The sequence below is a fragment of the Cotesia typhae genome, unplaced genomic scaffold, assembly GCF_013202065.1.
Source record: "Cotesia typhae breed Kobodo isofemale line unplaced genomic scaffold, CoteBio_Ctyphae contig_4, whole genome shotgun sequence".
Lineage (NCBI taxonomy): Eukaryota > Metazoa > Arthropoda > Insecta > Hymenoptera > Braconidae > Cotesia > Cotesia typhae.
The window spans coordinates 757,157-778,728 of record NW_027423748.1 but is presented as its reverse complement, the minus strand read 5'-3'; the positions used below and the strand labels follow the sequence as shown (position 1 = coordinate 778,728).

The 21,572-nt window shown below is 33.0% G+C and overlaps 1 protein-coding gene across 1 annotated transcript; it reads left to right on the top strand.

Moving 5' to 3' along the window:
* The first annotated feature begins 8,227 nt into the window (after window positions 1–8,227).
* LOC141527378 (uncharacterized) lies at window positions 8,228–10,160 on the top strand. The gene is made up of 3 exons (XM_074242805.1): window positions 8,228–8,312; window positions 8,371–9,338; window positions 9,682–10,160. The coding sequence occupies exons 2-3, from the start codon at window positions 8,431–8,433 to the stop codon at window positions 9,683–9,685; spliced, it is 912 nt and encodes a 303-aa protein (XP_074098906.1). The 5' UTR covers window positions 8,228–8,312; window positions 8,371–8,430; the 3' UTR covers window positions 9,686–10,160.
* The last annotated feature ends 11,412 nt before the right edge of the window (window positions 10,161–21,572 follow it).

Below are 21,572 nucleotides of genomic sequence, written 5' to 3'. Positions count from 1 at the left end.
TAATACAATTTAACTGTATGTAACTATAGTCACTTATATCAACAATCACTTATTAATAACGTACAATAACAAAGAATCACTACACTATGATTATTACTATTATTACTAGATACAAACAATTGTAGTTTGACAAACGGGGTTAATATAAACAATATCAAAGTAATTACAATATTATTAACGTTGACGTTAGGAATGATCAGAGACTTAAGTCGGAAAACGAATCCACGATCGGAAGAGCAGCAGCCCGTTCTCGTGTACTGTTCAGGAAGAACTGCCTATTACCAGAAACTGTTTTCTATCTGTAGCTCCTTCAAGTAATTACTTTTAAAATAAAAAAATACACAAGCTACGTACTGCAAATTCTAAAAATGTCTCGTCTTTTTGGGTATTGCTGTCCCTTCGATCGTGGCTACGTTAGACCCGCACATGTGGTCTTTCCAACCCAAGTTGACCGTCATAAAAGGCTCCGAGAGAGTCTTACTAAACTTTCCTTAAGGGATTAAATCATAAAAATTAAAATGCTAAAGTTTATTTCTAGTTATAAACTAAAATGCTTGGGATTTTCCAACGTTCCCTTGTAAAAACCCAGCTATTGTCATCTCCGACACGGCCATCCTGACGATCACACGTCCTCGGGTGCATCTAAAATTTAGTTTTGTTCAGGGTTAGAGTCGAACTAACGACTTTTAGACAACGAATAACTTAAAATAATCTACTAGTTCAGGGATCTAATCGAACAACAGAGGATAGAAGGTTGTGTATAACAAAATATCAAATTTTATGATCGCTAGTGCCAGTTGTGTTTCACGAGATATGGATTCTGGTGAATTTCATTTTCTGTAATTGCCAACAAAAAAACACATCTAAATTGCTTTAGACTCCACTGTCAGACTGGACAAGTGGTATAGAAACACATCTAAATTTCTTTAGACTCCACTGTCACACTGGACAAGTGGTATAGAAACACATCTAAATTTCTTTAGACTCCACTGTCACACTGGACAAGTGGTATAGGTTTATTTGATCTAAATTACTGTCAATGCTCTTCAGTGCTTTCTACACTTAACGAGTTATTTTCGTCCTCAAGATCACTATGATCCAACTCACTAGGAACACAACTTTGCGGCATCTTTCTTAACTTATCATGACTATATTTATACGTTCTTTTGCCTCTAACTGAATTTAAAATGTATCTATCTCCTTCTAGAACCTCTGCTATTACAAATGGCCCCTAAATTTCGGATCTAATTTAGTTTGATTTCTCTCTTCATTTTTTAACAGTACAAAATCGCCAATATTAAATCTAATTACTTTAGCTTTAGTCTTATCAAATCTATTCTTATTATAAATAGCATTACTTTCGATGTTACTTATAGCTTGCTGTCTTACATTGGAGATATCTATTTCTCTTACTTCAGAGTTTTCATGCGCTAAAAATCCGTAAGGTCTTGCCACCTTACCAATGAGCAATTCTAGAGGACTAGATTTGGTAACGCGATTGGTAGTGCAATTCAAAGCCAACTGTATTTCGCCTACTGCGTCTTGCCATGAACGTCCAGTCGTTTCTACTGCGGTGAGCATATTCTTTAGAGTACCCATAACGCGTTCTACCTGACCATTTGCCCTACTAGATCCCGTAGCTATTAGGTGTAATTTAATATCTTGACTTTTACAAAAATTTTGGAAATCCTTACCAGTAAAGCATCTACCTTGATCAGCAATTACACGGCAAGGACTACCAAAAATAAAGATAGCTGATTTAAGTGCTTTTATTGTATTAAGGGAATCTATATTGCGAGTATGATACAGGTATACGTATTTTGTAAAGGCGTCAATGAGTACAATAATGTATTCTTTGGAGTCGTTCTTACCACTTAGTTTACCCGTAATATCCATATGGATAGTGTGCCAGGGTATACCGGTTTTGGGTATCGGGTGTAGCTCGGCCTGTATCTTGCCTGAATTAGATTTAGAGACTTGACAAGTATGACAGTTTTCTACAAATTTCCGCACGTACTTTGCCATCCCTTCGAACCAATAGTATTCGTATAGCTTTTCAAGGGTCTTATCCCAACCTAAGTGCATGATCGATTGATGTATATGATTAATAACGGACCATCGAAAACCTCGCGGGACAATGGGTAGACAAAGAGTCTTCCCATTCCTTTGAATTTTTCGATAAAGGGTGCCGGATCTTAATTCGTACGTCTTTAGGATATCCTCCGTATTTTCATTGTTGTGCAATTTAGAAACGATTTCCGAGATTTGAGGATCGCGACGTTGCTCTGCTAGTAACCAGTCTTCCGATATCTCTGTAAAATTAATGAGCTTCTCTTCGATCCTTTCAAAGGGTTTACAAGAGATGTTAATTGGGTTACGGGAAAAGAAATCAACGTGTGACATTCGTTTTCCCTCCCTGTAAACAATTTCAAAAGTATAGGATTGCAGAAAAGCCCACCATCTATGAACCCGGTCATTTAAATTGATTTTATTTTGGGATGCTTTTAAAGAATTACAGTCAGTAACAACTGTAAATTCTCGACCGTGTAGATAATGCCGAAAATGCCTGATCGAGTTTACTACAGCCAAGGTTTCTAGCTCGTACGAATGATACCTGGATTCGGCTGAGCTAGTCCTTTTACTATAGTATTCTACGACTCTATTGTTACCTTCTACTTTTAGCATCAGCATAGCCCCGTAACCATCGGAACTAGCGTCGGTGTGAAGTTCAATGGGATAATTAGGGTCAAAGATGATCAAGACTGGTTCGTGTGTCAAGATGGTAATTACTTTTTGCCGGAGTGTTTCATGTTTGTCTTGCCAATCTATGTTTTTGTTGCCCGACGTAAGAGAATACAAAGGTTTCATAATCTGTGAAAACTTTGGGATGAATTTACGGAAGTAAGAAGCTAAACCGATAAATTGTCTCAGTTGTGTGACAGTAGTTGGAGCAGGTAAAGAATTCAAAGCTTGTATCTTACGCGGGTTGGGTCGTATCTCACCGTTAGTAATTTCATAACCCAGGTAAGAAATCGATGTTTTGAGGAAGGAACATTTAGCAAAATTAAATGAAAATCCTGCTTTAACGAGGATATTTAGAAGGGTTTCTAATCGCTCCAACGCTGATTCTATTGAACTGGCGATAATTAACACGTCATCTAAATAGACTACAACCCAGGAATAAGCTAAATCACCCAAAGCTTTAAGAATTTCTCTCTGGAAGACAGACGGCGCATTCTTCAATCCAAATGGCATTCTCAGGTACTCGTATTGACCATCGGGAGTAACAAAAGCTGTGAATTCAGTAGAGTTTGGGTGGATACCGATTTGGTGAAAGCCGCTAGCCATATCTAAGCTTATAAAATACTTAGCGTCACGTAACCTTGAGATTTGGTCTGAAATTAAAGGCAATGGAAATCTGTCTGCAACAGTGTTTCTATTTAACTCTCGGTAATCCACACAAAGTCTATCTGAACCATCTTTCTTTTTGACGAGTAATATAGGGCTAGAAAACGGTGAGTTGCTGGGTTTTATAATATTCGCTTTAAGCAATTCGTCAATTCTTTCACGAACAATCTCCCGTTCTTCAACACTGAGTCGATACGGTCTTCTTTGAACGGTAACATTAGGATCTATAAGACGTATTTCTAACTGACCTGTAGTAACTTCGTTTCGGGAAAACCCGTGATAAAAGAATCTTTAACATTTTCTAAAACAGAAATTAATTTGGTTTTATCGCTGCCCGTAACGTCGGTGTTTATCTCATTAAAATTAATGTCACTAGGAACCGTTTCGCAGGTATTGACTACTTTCGTTTTACAAATAGTAAAGTGATTTTGCGTAATATTTATTTCAAAACCCTGACCCAGAATTTCACGACCAATCATTATATTATATTTTAAGTAATTATCCGGAATCACATGAAAGACTATCTCCAATGTAAAGCTATTTATACAAACGGTAGACAAAATTTGCAAGGTGCATTTGACACAATTATCTCCTATACCTCTCATTAAAACTACGTCATTGATACGTTTGCCCGAAAATTTCTTGGCAACTGACTCTTTGATTAGTGAGCACTCAGCTCCTGAATCAAAGCAAAATGGAAACGACTCACCCATATGGGTCATTGTACCCGTTGGAACATCTACGGTGCAAAAGTCCACTCGGCGTTCGATGCTTGAGTGTTGGTTACTATTGTTGTTGACGCCGGTGCTGTTTTTTTCCTTGACGGACAGTTCGGTGCGATATGACCCTCTTTGTGGCACTTAAAACAGGTAACCTTGGTGGCGATGGATGATCGATTCCCTTCTGGGCTATGGAGATGTTTCCTCTTGTCAAGAAATAACTTTTTGCGACATTCAGCTATTTTATGGCCGGGAATGCCGCAGAAAAGACATTTAATCCGTGACTCCGTAGTTTTAGAGCGTTTAGGGTCTGGATTTGACAAGTTTTCAGATGACTGAAACGGTCGCTTCTTCGCGTACGAATAAGCTCTCATTTCGTTGAGGAACTGATCTTCTGTTTTTACCTCGCTCGTAAGCGCGGTGCGTTCCACGCGGTGATCTTGAGACGTTAATCGATAGAGAACAACGCCGTTGATGATTTCCGCCATGCTTAAATTTTCCCACCTGGCTTTGAGGAGAGAGCGTAAGCGGATACCGAAAGCTCCAGTAGTCTCATCTTTTAGCGGTTGTTCGTTAAAAATTTTCATGAGTGCTGAAGCTGCGGTTTCTCTTCCCCCAAAACGGGAAATAAATAGTTCCTTGAATCGGGACCAAGTGATAGTTCCTCCAACCATAACTTGAGTTAACCACTGTGCGGCGGAACCCTCTAGAGCGCTACTAAGCGCGGAAAACAATGCGCTGCCCTGCAACGGATTTTCTTCCATCATGATGGTGACAGCTGAACTCCATGCAGCCGGATCAGAGCCAGAAGTTTCTGGATTAAATCGTGGCAACGTAAATCTCCTGGTATTCGTATTAGGCTTTGGAGTGATCGACTGGATCAACTCGCGTAAAATAGCCATGTGCTCTTGCATTGATATACCAGGCGTCGATCCCACTTCTGATGTCGGATTAGCGTTGGGTTGAGATGAACTCTCGCTGCCATTATTATTGTTGGACATTTTATTGTGAATTTAATGGTACAACGTCACAGGTAATACAATTTAACTGTATGTAACTATAGTCACTTATATCAACAATCACTTATTAATAACGTACAATAACAAAGAATCACTACACTATGATTATTACTATTATTACTAGATACAAACAATTGTAGTTTGACAAACGGGGTTAATATAAACAATATCAAAGTAATTACAATATTATTAACGTTGACGTTAGGAATGATCAGAGACTTAAGTCGGAAAACGAATCCACGATCGGAAGAGCAGCAGCCCGTTCTCGTGTACTGTTCAGGAAGAACTGCCTATTACCAGAAACTGTTTTCTATCTGTAGCTCCTTCAAGTAATTACTTTTAAAATAAAAAAATACACAAGCTACGTACTGCAAATTCTAAAAATGTCTCGTCTTTTTGGTATTGCTGTCCCTTCGATCGTGGCTACGTTAGACCCGCACATGTGGTCTTTCCAACCCAAGTTGACCGTCATAAAAGGCTCCGAGAGAGTCTTACTAAACTTTCCTTAAGGGATTAAATCATAAAAATTAAAATGCTAAAGTTTATTTCTAGTTATAAACTAAAATGCTTGGGATTTTCCAACGTTCCCTTGTAAAAACCCAGCTATTGTCATCTCCGACATATATATATATATATATATATTCACAATTTGTAGGTAGTATGTGACGGGAAATTTTTGAGGGTTCATTCTTTGGAAAAGGGATAAACGCTAAACGATTATGAATGATACTGCAACACAAAACGCCCCCTTGCTCGAATCTGAAGCTCGCCGGAGTCCAGGGTAAAAGGGGGGTTGAACAACAAAATATATTTCAGAAGAAAATAAATCTCAGTTACTTAAACATAAATAATACATAACTACGTCTTACTAAATAACTCCAAATGTCAAACAGGTTATGATAGAGAAATAAATAATCATTTATTTATCAAAATCGACTCACAAAGAGTTACGAAACAAAATAACAAACTCTCGTAATACAAAAATGTTGAGGTTATATCCAACCTCAGCAACTAAATCTACGATAATAATACAAACAAAATGTCTTCATGACGTTGATCGCGCACGCGTATGAGGACCCGATCAAAACTGGTCTGTACAAGACAAACTCGCACACATTCTGGCTCCCGTGAGCGTCCAAATCGCGAACTACAACTCCAAAAACTGGTTACCCACTCCCCAGGAGACTAGCCGTCACCCTGGGCCTAAAACTCTACCCTGAGAGCGGATGGAGAGTTCCTCTCCGCTCCCACCTACACGGCTTGTGATTACCTACCGGATTTTCGACAGAGGGTCAAAGATCCGGGGAAGTCAAATCTTGTTGAGAGTTCAAAAGGTACTTACCAGTGTTCTAGGCGAACCAAGGTAATGTCCCTCCAGCTGTTATTGGTAGAAGAATATTCCCTCAATAACACTCTGTCACAAGACTTCCTTTCCGATCGCCAATTTTCGCTTTTAACAGTTTTTCAAAAAGTCACTTACAACGAACCAGAATAATCGTTTTTGCCCTCTACACGTTGTTTACAAACTACTAATTTAATTGGCAATTCCCTCATTCTATATCCATTCGGTTCGTCAAATTCTGAGTTTTGAGAATCAAATATCAACAGATTACATACAATTTCAACAGAATACATTCCCATACTAAAATTTGCTCGGGACTTAGAATAATTTCGTTTATAAATATTTCTCTTTTAAATAATAATCGCCATTTCTCTCATTATATAACCATTCGCCGCTTTTCCATACTAACTCGGCTTAGGACTTAGAATAATTTATAAATTGGAAATTTACAATAATTCGTTTCCAAAATTAATTACATTAATTTTCTTTCAATAAATTTTTAAACAACAAAAAAAATATAATCACTAATAATAATCATCGTAGACAAACTAATACTTTTATGATTAACTAATTATTAACTCATCTAGCTATTCAACATTGGTAACTAAACTATTAAACATTAATTGTTTTGAACAACGATATTAACTAACAAAAAAGAAAAAATATATTTCTGAATATTTATAATCAAAACTAAATTAAATAACTAATATTTCCACACGTCGTTAGTGAATAATACTTTTCAATTAGTAATAACTTAAATAAATAAAAATGAATTATAATAAAGTTAAATAATAATTTAGCAGGAAAATACGCCCGTCGAAGTATCAGGAGAACATGAGAAAAGGAGAGTAGGTAGCTGTCGTTGGTCCCCTCCTGGTCCCTTCTTCCGCGCCCTACTCCTCCGCTGTCTCGTACTAGCCATCGGCCCTCTCTCTCCGGCTCAGTCCCTCTTCCCTAGTTTAGACCCTTTTTCCGACATCTGGGTCACAAGTACAAGAATTGAAAAATAATTTTTGGTTGCCAGTATACCTGTAGTCGTTGCACTGATCAGTCGATAGTTTTGTGATAAATTATTTCTCAAGTGAATTAAATTATTAACCATGGGACGTGATTCTAGAAAGGTTTCAAGAGAACTTCGGAGTTCTGAAAAAATTAATAAGTCGCGTTCAGTCAAAAGAAAGAATGTTTTTAATCCGAAAACAGCCGAACGTGATGAAAGTATTCAGAGTACATCTTCTAAAACATTAAAACAAAACACTGAAGATGATGTACCTGAAGACAGCAGTACTGAATTTCGAATATTAAATTTTATTCAGGTATTCACTGCAATTTCTGCTCTTATAAAATGTAAAAAATGTGATGGAAATGTAGTGTTTCAAACAGCAAGTACACGTGGGCTAGGATTCAAAATTGTAGTTGCATGTAATAACTGTGGAAATGAATATATTCCTTCCTGTTCTTTCGTTGGGTATTCTTATGAAATAAACAGACGTTTCATTTTTATAATGAGAATACTAGGAATAGGATACGAAGGATTGTGCAAGTTTTGCGGCCTGATGGACATGCCGTCTTTTTTAGATAAATCTACGTATACAATTTTACTGAAACAGATTTTGAATTGTAGTAAAATCGTCGCAGAAACCTTCATGACGAAAGCTGTGAATGAAGAAAAACAAGCAATGCCAACAACTGAAAATGAAGAGATAAATCATCTAACTGTATCGGGAGATGGAACCTGGCAAAAACGGGGATATACATCGTCATTTGGAGTTTCTTCTATAATTGGCTATTTTACTGGAAAGATTCTTGACATAAACATTAAAAGTGCATATTGTAAGCTATGTGAGTATTGGAAAAAAAACCAAATACTGTTGAGTTCCAGGAATGGTATCAATCGCATGAAGATGTGTGTTCTGCTAATCATAAAGGGTCTTCTGGGAAAATGGAGGTGGATGCGATGGTCGAAATGTTTTCGTATTCTGAAACTAAATATGGAGTTAAGTATGCCAACTGTATTGGTGATGGTGACTCCAAGACCTATTCAGGAATTATAAAATCAGATCCTTACAAAAATACAACTGTAAATAAAAAGGAATGTATAGGGCATATCCAAAAGCGGATGGGGAGTCGATTACGTACGCTGAAGAGTAACCAAAAAGGTCTTGGTGGTCGAGGTAAGCTCACAGGAAAAGTAATAGACAAACTAACTGTGTACTGTGGTTTAGCAATACGCCGGCATTGTGATTCTATTGAAAATATGAAATCTGCTATAATGGCAACCTTTTATCACTACGGCTCGAGTGATGAAAAACCGAATCATGATATGTGTCCAAAAGGCAAAGAATCTTGGTGCTCTTACCACCGCGCTGAAGCAAGAGGAGAGCTTGATACCTATTCTCACGATTATTCTCCCTTACCTTCTGATGTTTTAAAAGCTATCAAGCCTATATACGAAGATCTTAGTAATGAAAATTTACTTTCAAGATGTGTAGGTGGATTCAATCAGAATAATAATGAAAGCTTTAACCAACTAGTATGGAAAATATGCCCAAAAACGGTAAATACTAGTTATACTATCGTACAAATAGCTGCATACGTTGCTATGTGTATATTTAATGAGGGTATAAATTCATTATTAGTCTTGATGAATACACTAGGACTTAATTGTGGGCCTAATTCTCATCGGTATGCAGAAAGAATGGATGCTGCACGTATGAAAGTAGCAGATAAGAGCGCTAATGATAACACCCGAGAAGGTCGATTGCAACGTAGGCACCAGCAAATCGATATTTTGGAAGCTGCTATGATGGCTGAAAAGCTATTATATGGTCCGAGAATAGATGACTCAGTGTAAGTTATTAAATAATTCTTATAATTCGACATAAATCCATAGCAAAACTTTAAATGCGTTTTTCTCAAAACTATGTTTTCTGAACTGGTGATCACTGTAACTTAAAAACTGCTCAGTAGATTTCAATAAAATTTATTGTACTTTTGAAAAACATTAAAAACTCGGATTTTTTTTTTTCAAAAATTTCGATTTTTTTTTAACAATAAACTGTCGGTTTTTTTCTCGAAAATTTGAAAAAAATTTCCTGAAGCCGCCATTTTGTTAATTTCGAAAAAAAAAGCTTCGATCAGGCACAAGATTATCTATTAATAAAACTAATTTTTCTTGTCCGATTGATTTTAGATGAATCTCCAAGGACTTATGATGATCACCGCAAAGGACTTCGGGAGGAACGGGCTCTACAAAAACAGCGATAACTTTTTGAATTATTAATTTTATTTTTGAAATTTTCGTGAAGTCAAATCGAAACGTGTTCTAATAAAGCTATGTTTTTATTTTTGTCAAATAAAGTAATTAACTACAAAAAAAAAATTATTGAAAATCATCATTTTTCAGGCCTCTGAGTACCCCTAACCCCTTAAAAACACTGCTTACTCGATTAATTATCAGTTTCAGTGGAAAAATCCGTTTTTTAATTTTTTTTAAATTTCTAGTGGACATAACTATCAATATGGTGGTGTGGTGAAATCTTCTGAAATTATATAAAATTTTTGGATTCAATTTTTTTCAGCTCTGTCATTAAGCTTCAATGAAGAAACTTGATATTGCTTAGTTTAATTGTAATTAACACATTTTGATTGGCAATCACACCGCATTTTCTCAATTTATTCAGCCATATGTTTTCTTTTCTAGAGCACTCAATTGTATCCACTTTGAAGTAGTTTTCATAATCAAACACGAGAGGGCGTTTTAGTAAAATCATAAATGATGTCTGGAAGATTAAAAAATTTCAAATAACATACGTATGACATGTCGATTTTACCTAAATTTTGTAAAACTTATTATTAAATAATAATAGTTGATTAATTAAATTCATGCATTTTATAGGTTGAATTACTTATAAATTTTTAATCATTAAAAGGATGTTTATTTATTCTGAAAAAATTTGGGGTACTCAATGACGCGCGCCAAGTACGATAAAAAAATTTTTTTTTTTAATTTTTAAATTTTCAACAAATTTTCTTTCAATTTTTTTAACATTATGACAGTTTCTTGGTATTTTCTTGTATTTCACTTTTTTTTTGTAGAGAATGACAATTATTATATCGAGTCTTATTTTTTTTGTAAAGTGCAAACGTTATTGAGATGAGTTTTATGAACGTGGACTTAGCGCAATTTTTTTACAGTGAAACTGTTTTTGTTCGGATTTCACATCTTTTTGTAAAGAATGTGTTATATCTGGCCAAATTTTTATATATTTTTCCTATCGATGGGAAAATTTTCATAAAATCCCAAGTAAAGCCGATAAGAACTTTATCTTTCTTAATGGGTAAAAAAAAACCCAGAACCATAAAATATATTAGTAATGTTATTTCAAAAGTACTTGGGTTATTTGCTTAAAAATGCCTACACAAATAGCCTAATGCATTTTACTATCTCTAATATTTTTATCACTATAATCCAAAAAGGTTCTTAGATAACATAAAACCTTGGACCCCAAACGATCCATAAACCATTAAAAGTAAATTAGTTTGGGAATAATGGTTTATGATCGTTTGAGGTATCTTTTGTAATCTTTTATAATGTAAAATTCGTACTTATTTAGTTAACAATAGTTAAAAGAAAATCCAATGTTTAAATGTACAGGGCTGCAATACTGTCACGTGTACACCAAATGAGGATAAGATAATAAACTAACAACTTAAATAAAATAATAAATTAATAAATAAATAAAATAACAAATTAATGAATTAATAAAGCAACAAATTAATGAATTTATAAACTAAAATACATTCGACATATTAATATTTATTATAATATGTCATTTTCAAACTTGTTAATTATAACAGTTAAAAATTAATAATTAATAACAATTATAAAAACCAATAATATATTTGTTAACTGTAGTAATAAATAATAGAACCAATAAGAAAAATTTGTTAATAAGTAAACATTATTATAAGTGCTAAAATGTTGAAGATTGTTAATGACAATTAACATAGAGATAATTATTTTTAGCTAAATAATTATTTATACATATAATTATTATTATTAAAAAAATGTTAGTTTGTGTGTGGGTGTGCACACAGACAAGCTAGCATCAGGGCAGTCCTTTACCTGCCCAAAATAATTACGGAGTAGGGATGATACCCTGAAAACTGACCCTGATTGGGAAATTCTGTGCCCCAACCCAAGGCCCAATAGGTGGAGCCTTAATTAGGGAACACTTATATAACTAAGAGTTAGTTACTTTGTCTTCTAGTTCCAATATCAGTGCAGTCCTAGTTCAACTATTTCAACAGTTAGTTAACAGCTACTTGCTTTAAACGGTGGTCCATCAGTACCATTTTCAAGTATTAAATTTTTATAGTTACATTCAAGTATCCGCATACTTAGTTTTCTCTACATACAGTAGGAAAACGTGTAACTGAGAACAACCGTTCACTTTCAATTCGAGTCGATACATTTTTCCTTGATTTCATTCAAGTGTCCGCACACTTTGTTTCTCCGCATATCGTGGAAAACGTGAAACAGCACAAAGATGACGACTTCGGTAGTTTGAGACAAGTGAACATCCCGTATCCTAACAAAACCCACAGCAGTATCCAATCAAGGTCAACTCAACAGGGATCATGGGTTTATTCTAAGTTATAGCAGTTAACAAATTAAGTTATTTTTATATTCAGAATTTCAATTTAGAATTTCGTAAATCAATATTTAAAATAATTTCAACTTAGAATTTTGTAAATCAATATTTAAAATAAATTCAACTTAGAATTTTGTAAATCAATATTTAAAATAAATTCAACTTAGAATTTTGTAAATCAATAGTTAAAATAAATTCAACGCAAAGTAAAACCACCCATCTAAACATTATTACATGCCAAATACAATCTCACGATCCCGGTCTATAGGTCGCAAGACTTGGACCACGGAGCTTAGATAGAAGGAGAACGATCGAGATAGGGGGTTTGGTAAAAATGTGTCCTCAAAAATAGTAGCAAATTACTGATGCCTATTCTCACCACCAGAGTAGCGCCACTATCAACTCGATCTCTGTGACGTCATTAAAGACAGCAACTTTGCTACAACGCATGTAAACATAAACGCATGTGTACATTCATGTTTTTTGGCTATACTTGATATTTTTTAAATTTTTAAAGTAATTAAATCGATAATTTTGTAAAATGGTGAAGAAATGTGCAGTTAAAAATTGTATGAGTGGCAGTATAGCAGAACGAAAAATGAAGTTGAAGCAAAATGATCGTCCAACGGCTTTATTTCAAGTACCAAAGGTAAGATAACCTATAGTTTTAAATTATTTCCATTTTCAAAATTAATAATTGTGATTGAATAATAATAAAAATTTAATTTTTATTTTGTGTAATGGTTTAAAATAATAACTAATGTATATTTTTTAACAATGATCACTGTTAGTGACAAAGAACAGTATATAAACGATATGTTGTTAGTAGGAGTGAAATGTTTAATTTATAATGTTTTTTTTTTTTTTATTATTATAAATACCAAACGTAATAAAAAGAAAAAATTTTGAAGTCTGTGTTTAAAAAAAGTAGAGTCTAGTAATAAGATAAAGTTTGTGGATTATTAATTTTATATGGGTTATTCTCTGGAAGAATGTTTTTTGCTGTCCCAGGCATTTTTTTATTAGAAAAATTGTTATTTTGTAACTAAAAAAAAATTTATTATGAAAGTAAAAAAAAAAACATTTCTATTTGGAGCAGTGAAAACTAAAATGGAATAAATTTTGGGTTTTTTGTTATAAATTCGTAAACCACCGAAATGTCAGTCCCCTGGGCTATCCCAGTCCCAAAATTAAAACTTAAATATAATTTAGTCCATAATGTTTATTAACTCAATAAGTTAACTAACAATCTTCTTCAATAAAAAGTACCGAAAGTTAATTTGTTTCATTAAATTCATTAAACCAAAGTGTGTCGCAGGCATTTTAAGATCATTCCCCTGTCAAAAGTTCTAAGCCAAAAAAAAATCCAGCGTGTTATTTTAGCTTTTGTAAAGATTATAAGGATCTAACTAGCCTTAAGATAATAACCATAGGGCTGATAGTGCTTTATCGTCAATTTATTTAGTGTTAAAGCACTGTTTGTGCTGGAAATATGTGTCCGGGCCACTTCAAAACTCAGTCTCCTGACAACTATTTTTATTTATAATTTATTTATAAAATTCGATCCATAAGTCTTAATATTATTCTAATTAATGTAAACATTGATTGAGAACTTGAAAAGTCGAATGCATTGAGTTTGCTTGATTTTTCTCAATTTCATAAAAAAAAAAATAATTCCCTAGCAAACAGTCCCCTGTCATGTTATACGGCAAAAGACACAAATATCGAAAAAACAAAAATTAATTTGGCTGTTAATTTATTATCATTAAGCTGATATTTTTGTAGCCCTTGTTAATTTTTTTTCTTATAAAATCAAAAATAATTTAGTCGGACAATTTTGTACAGATTTAAGACATCTTTACAGAGAATCACCCATATACTATACATTTTCATCTTTGGACTTTGAAAAATTTTATCCATTCATTTGCACTAATAAAAAACTTAACTTTGGAAAAAAAATACAAAACATGTTAGAAAAATCAATTCTTTTCGTCGAAGTATTAATGTACATGTTTTCAAATCAATATAATAACAAATAATAAATTATTTGTTACTATTAATACATATTAATATGTAAGTAAATTTTTCTTCTGTTTGAAATTAGTGTCCGAGCATGTTGTAAAAATGGAATTTGGCATTGTCACAGCAACTTCTTCCTAAAAACTTCGTTTGTGAATTGCATTTTAAAGAGGAAGATATTCATAAAAAATTTGACTCAATTATTTTGCCTAATGGTGATATTTACGACTTATCAAAAGCCAGATTTGATTTAAAAGTAGGTGCGATTCCAGTGATAGTAAATAATACTACTGATGTTAATATGTTCCAATGCTCGGAAAATACTAGTATTCCTATGCATGTAAACTCGGAGCAGATTGTAGACGGAGAAGATATTACTATAGCTGAAAATCAACAGTATGAAAAAAATGATGTAAGCAACAATTTGTCCGAGTCTAGCGAACAGATTTCTAGTTCAATAATTATTGACGGAATAACTGCAGATCCAAATTGTATCGAGGCTGCAGAACTCGCAGAACAAACCAGCTCCGATGAAAATATTTTTCAGGCACCTACTATTGACAATTCTGAAACTTTTTCATTATTTACCATAATACAAGCACTTGAAGACCGAGGTGTACCTCAAAATTGGTATTGGCCAAAACAATTAGAGCCACAAAAAGTATTAGTTCTGTATTATGTCGATATTATTTTAAAGCAGGTAAAATTAGAAATTAAGATTAGTCGGGATTTAACACTTCAGGTATATAAAAAATAATTTTGTGCTTATACTTTGTCCTATTAAATATTTCATCTGTAAATATTATCGTACTTTGTAGGTAACTGTTATTAAAACTGAAGTTTCTGTAAATTTAGATAATCCATTAACATCAACGAAAAATTTTTGGAAAATGCTACAAGATTGGAGATTGCTACGTTAATTAATAACAAATATTATTTAAACTAAAAAACGAATACTTTCAAACTATTTTACTTTGCTCTGCAATTCAGCTGCCCAATTTCAAAACACAGTAACTACCATTTAAAAATTTTTTTCAATTTTTCTTATTAAAAAAAATTTTGTCCACCATATTGATGAAAAATTTGATCTGTGAATAGAAAATACTTGAATATAAATATTTTTAAGAAGAAATACTTGAAATTAAGGTCTAAAAGTTATAAAAAATGCAACGATACTGGAAAAAATCTGGTATAAAAATTTTGCTGTAACTGTGTTTTAAAATTAGGCAGCTGAAATTTCTTAAAATAAAAATTAATATGTAATTTTTATTTTTAATTACTATCAAAAAACTATTTCATTATACATAATAATAATAATTTAATTATTAAATAATTATTAACTAAAAAGTAAATTTTTTTTTAATGTATTTGACAATTTCAAGACATATTGACATTATAAAGCAATATAAAATTAGAGGTTTCTTTTATAATAAATTCATGTATTATTAATTTACGGAACATTTACGTATTTTTAATAATTTCACCCCATTAACTACAGTTTTAATTATCCTTTTTTTATAACAATTATTTAATCCTAATGATTATTTTTGGTTATGGATATAGAATTTGATCGAATACTTTTAATCGCTAAATTTAAAAAATGGATCGAGGCAGTTGCAGCGCGCTCTGTAATGAAACTTTATTTTCCCCTTATTTCGAGGACATCTTTATACATTGCGTGCGTTCTCCTTCTATCTAAGCTCCGTGACTTGGATCAAAAATATATTTCGCCAGGTCTAATCCTGGACATAACAAATGAAAATTTTTGAAACGAGTCTAATTTTTTTGTGTAAACTGCTAATGTTATTGAGATGAGTTTTATGAACGTGGACTTGGCGCAATTTTTTACAGTGAAACTGTTTTTGTTCGGATTTATTAATAACAACAATCATTTTAGTAATAATAATGATAATGAAAAACATTATTATTGCTTTCATTTTTAACATCAATTTATTATTACCGATATTAATACTTTCAGTATTATAATTACTATTATTGTTATTTTTATTATGGTTACCAATATTATTTATTGTTATTATGATATTGTTGTCAGTAAATGACGCAATATATCAAACCCATAGTCATATTTCGTATTATCAAGAGATTAAGATTATTTGAAACCCGCTCAATTTGATGACAGTGCCATCTACATGCAATAACCATAAGATCATAGAATGTACTCACTTTTCAATGAGAATTCCCCAGACACTGAACATCTGGTTTATCCGAAGAAAGTATAACTCATACAATGTTTGTGTGTTTAAACTGGTTAACAAATAAAATTTAATTAAAAAAATATGTTTCAAACATAAACATGGAAGGTTGTATGATAATTTGTTCTATAAAATTTTTTGTTTCATAAGATAGTTTTACATTTTTAATTTCAAACGTAAACTTTTCCCGCGCAATATTAAAAATTCATAAATAAATGAATTTTTTCAGGCAAAGCTATAATCATATAAAAAGTCGTTCGTTCTTTGATTTTACAGCTCAAATTCTGATATAAAAAATTAAAGTTTTTTTTTCTCATATTAGCTAGTGGTATTAAAATATTTAAACTGACTAATCTGCGTCAACGCCTCCGGTTTAAATCGATAACCTAAATTATCGATGGAAATTATACATTCCTTATATATACAAAGAGAATTTTGACATTTTCTTAATAGGAAAAAATTTTAATTTAGATTTAATACTGTAATACACATTAATTCAATGAAAATTACAAACAATTATTTTAGTAATAATAATGATAATGGTAAATATTATTATTGCTTTTATTTTTAACATCAATTTATTATTACCGATATTATTACTTTTAGTATTATAATTAGTATTATTGTTATCGAAAATATGAAACATTAGAAATTAGATTTCTTGTTAAAAAGTGTTCAATTATATTTTTTAATTTTTTTTTTTAATTAATTTTTAATTAATATTTTTTCAATTAATTAATATTAGGAAAATAAGGTATGAACTACTGTTATAATAGAAATTTAAGAAAAAGAAAGAACGTAGAATTTAAAATAAAATTTGCAACCTCAGAAAAACGTCATGCTTACAGTAAACACAGTCGGTAGTCTGACGCTACGTTTACAACGAAATTTTTGAACGGAACTTGGCGCCAGATTCTACCAAATCTATGGATTATTTTTTTTTTATTTAGTATTATAATTTTAAAAATTTTTGTTTTGTTGTTTGTGCTCATTTACTTAAGTATTTTTTTTAACTTTAAAAGAAGTTAGTAGTAGTTATTTTATTTAATTTCTTATTAAGTTTAAGATAAGTTAATATATTTTAAGTATTAAGATGTCGTATATACATAGAAAAAGAAAACTTCTTGAACTAAGAAAATTGTAAGGAAGACCGAAGTTATTTTGGAGCAAGAAGGAATTTTCTTGGCTTAAAAAAAATTAACTTCATTCAAGAAATTTTCAATCTTCCTTAAGATTTTTTTTTATTTAAGAAAATATATGCTTGACTTAAGACTTTCTTTCTTTCGGTGTACCTCAAGTTTTCAATTTACTTCTTTTGTAAGAAAAATACGTAAGCACTTTTAGAATTCGCAGGCCATCTTACTGATTGTGCAGTCTCATCATCTATTTGGATCCATGATAAATTATATTTAATCATCGCAACATGATGATTTTCAGAATTACCATCTTTTGAAGAGTTAAATAGAGCACTTACAATAGCATAGTTTGTATTACATATTGATATTTTTGCTTTGGGTACCGATTTTATAAACCTTTTGTTCCTATTTATTACTTTATTTTTTCCTTTGATGGATACATGTAATTTCACAACTAATATATGTTGCAAGGAATTTAATGAAATTTTTGTTAGCGTTTCTTTGACTTCTTTACAATTATCACAAAATTTGAAATTAGTAAACCAATATCCAAATGATGAATCAATTAATTCTTGTACACTACTGGAAAAAATTAAGGGATCAAAAAAAAATTCCAAATTTTTCGGTAGTTTTCAACAGGCCGTAACTTTGAGAGAAATAGTCGTACAGGAAATAAAAAAAAAGGAAATTGTAGCTCCAAGTGTCTAGTTTTTGGATTAGAACTTCAAAATTTTGTAGCCTCCGCGGTTTCTGAGTAATCGTAGAAAAACCAGCAACAAAAAAATTCTCAAAATTTTTTTAGTTTTTTTTTTTTGGTCTACGGGCGTGGAAAAAATTTTTTTAGCTTAACCACCATAAGGATCGGATACTTTGTTCATTTAGCTTTAATTTCTTTTTTTAAACACCCTGATACGTCCACTCCTCGCTGAGATATCGGTCTTCAAATGGAAAAGGATCTTTTTGTCTTTGATTACCGATATCTCAGCAACCAATAATCGCACAGAAAGTTAAAGGTGGGTTTCAAGAACTTGAATGAATTCCCTTAACGACTGTCCATTGTTTTTTCGAAAAAAATTTTTTCTTTCCGTCACATGAATTTGAACATGCAACAAAAAAAGGGGCTTTTAGTGGTTTTTGGAAAATCAAGCGCTGGATCGAAAATATTGAGGAAACCACTAATGTTAAGTGTGCCTTTTACAGTTCAATATGTCCACAAAAACCCTACAAAGAATCAAATTAATCCAGCCAGCCGTTTTTTTGTTTCACTTGATCGAATTTTTGAAAAATTAAAGGAACACGTTTTTTGCTCTGAAAAGCTCATAATTTTTAAAAATGAGAAAAAAATGGTTTTTTCGAGCTTTTTCCACATTTTCGTTTCAAAAAGTGCTTAAATTGAAAAAAAAAAATTAAAAAAAAATTTTAAAAAAAAAAAATTTTCAAAAAAAAAAAATAAAAAAAAAAATTTTTTTTGGAAAAATTTTTTTTTTAACAAGTTAAGGAAACTCAAAAAACCATCGCCCAATGATTTTTATCACCTTTCCACCGCTGCATTCCTTGATTCTACTGATCTCCTTTTAATTAAATTAATAAAAAAAGTTAATACCCCCAATCGAATTTCGATTTTTTTCATACGCTTTTCGGAGTTTTTTTTTCATTTCTTTTTGTGAATCCTTAGCAAATCGCTTCATTCAACAGTTTTTTTCAAAACTAATCCCTCTGCGCTAAAAAAAATTTTTTTTAATTTTTTGGTCAAAATTGAAAATTTCTGACTTTTGATTCTTAATCATGATTAGACGACATTTATCGGAGGTGGAAGTCGCTCGTTTAGTGACTCGTATCGACGAAGGTTACACTCAACATGCAGTTGCTATCCGAATGGTTGTAAGTCAATCTGTCGTATCTCGAGCTTATACCAGATACCAAGAGACGAATCAATATCATCGTCGCCCCGGACAAGGTCGCCATCGAGTCACTAATGCCCGCGATGATCGAACAATTGTTAGAGAAGTTCGACGACAACCTTTCGTCAATGCGAATATTGTCGCTCGAAACTTCCCCAATCGCAGACAACAGCAACAACAACAGCAACAGCGACGACGGCATCAAGTGCGAAACATTTGCTCTCGAACAATCATCAACCGTCTTCGTGAAACTGGGTTACACGCACGACATCCTAATCGTGTACCCCTGTTGACAGCAAGACATCGTCGAGCTCGTTTAGCGTATGCTTACGATCATCGAAATTGGAACTTGAGGGAATGGACAAATGTTTTATTCACTGATGAGTCTCGTTTTAATCTGTATGGCAACGATCGACGTCCTCTCGTTTGGCGCCGTCGTGGAGAACGTTTTTGCCAGAACTTTGTCCGTCCAGTCGTTGCCTACGGCGGTGGATCAGTTATGGTGTGGGGCGGCGTTTCACGAAATTGGAGAACACCTTTGGTAATTGTACGCGAAAATTTGACAGCTAGACGTTACATCGACCAAATTTTAAGGCCCATTGTTCTGCGCAGACGACAACATCTGAGGTCGTTCATATTGATGCAAGATAATGCACGTCCACACACAGCCAACATTACCCGGCGCTTCTTTGAGCGGCATGACATCACATTGTTGCGACACCCAGCAATGAGTCCAGATCTCAACCCCATAGAGCACGTTTGGGACATAATGGGCCGTCGGTTGCGCAGAGAGTATCCAAATTTGCAGAACTTAGCTGCTTTGGAGCGCGCGCTTCAGCACATTTGGAATACCATTCCGCAGCCTCAAATTACCGTCTGCATAAACATGGCTGAACGTTTGAGAGCCGTTATTGAAAACAGGGGTGGTAATACCCGGTATTGAACCAACAAAAACCTTCAGAGAATGAGTTTGGAGTCATTAAATACGGTGGAACTGACGAGCCACCGGGTCTCAATTCTCCTGAAATACCTCACACACACACACACACACACACACACACACACACACACACACACACACACACACACACACACACACACACACACACACACACACACACACACACACACACACACACACACACACACACACACACACACACACACACACACACACACACACACACACACACACACACACACACACACACACACACACACACACACACACACACACACAAGCGTAAATCCGTCCGCGCGACCTCCACGTGGTACGCTTTGGATAACGCTAATGCCGGCGGTAATTGTTTTCTTAAACTTTTCAAGAGAAAAAATTTCAAAAACATTTTTTTAATTTTTTTTTCAATTTAAGCACTTTCTGGAACAAAAATGTGGAAAAAGCTCGAAAAAACAATTTTTTTCTCATTTTTAAAAATTATGAGCTTTTCAGAGCAAAAAACGTGATCCTTTAATTTTTTCAAAAATTCGATCAAGTGAAACAAAAAAACGGCTGGCTGGATTAATTTGATTCTTTGTAGGGTTTTTGTGGACATATTGAACTGTAAAAGGCACACTTAACATTAGTGGTTTCCTCAATATTTTCGATCCAGCGCTTGATTTTCCAAAAAACCACTAAAAGCCCTTTTTTTGTTGCATTTTCAAATTCATGTGACGGAAAGAAAAAATTTTTTTTCGAAAAAATAATGGACATTCGTTAAGGGGAATTCATTCAAGTTCTTGAAACCCACCTTTAACTTTCTGTGCGATCATTGGTTGCTGAGATATCGATAATCAAACACAAAAAGATCCTTTTCCATTTGAAGACCGATATCTCAGCGAGGAATGGACGTATCAGGGTGTTTAAAAAAAGAAGTTAAAGCTAAATGAACAAAGTATCCGATCATTATGGTGGTTAAGCTAAAAAAATTTTTTCCACGCCCGTAGACCAAAAAAAAAAACTAAAAAAATTTGGAGAATTTTTTTGTTGCTGGTTTTTCTACGATTACTCAGAAACCGCGGAGGCTACAAAATTTTGAAGTTCTAATCCAAAAACTAGACACTTGGAGCTACAATTTCCTTTTTTTTTATTTCCTGTACGACCATATCTCTCAAAGTTACGGCCTGTTGAAAACTACCGAAAAATTTGGAATTTTTTTTT

Excerpts from the sequence above, each read along its gene's own strand:
- LOC141527378 (XM_074242805.1), top strand. The coding sequence starts at position 8,431 with ATGGAGGTGGATGCGATGGTCGAAATGTTTTCGTATTCTGAAACTAAA.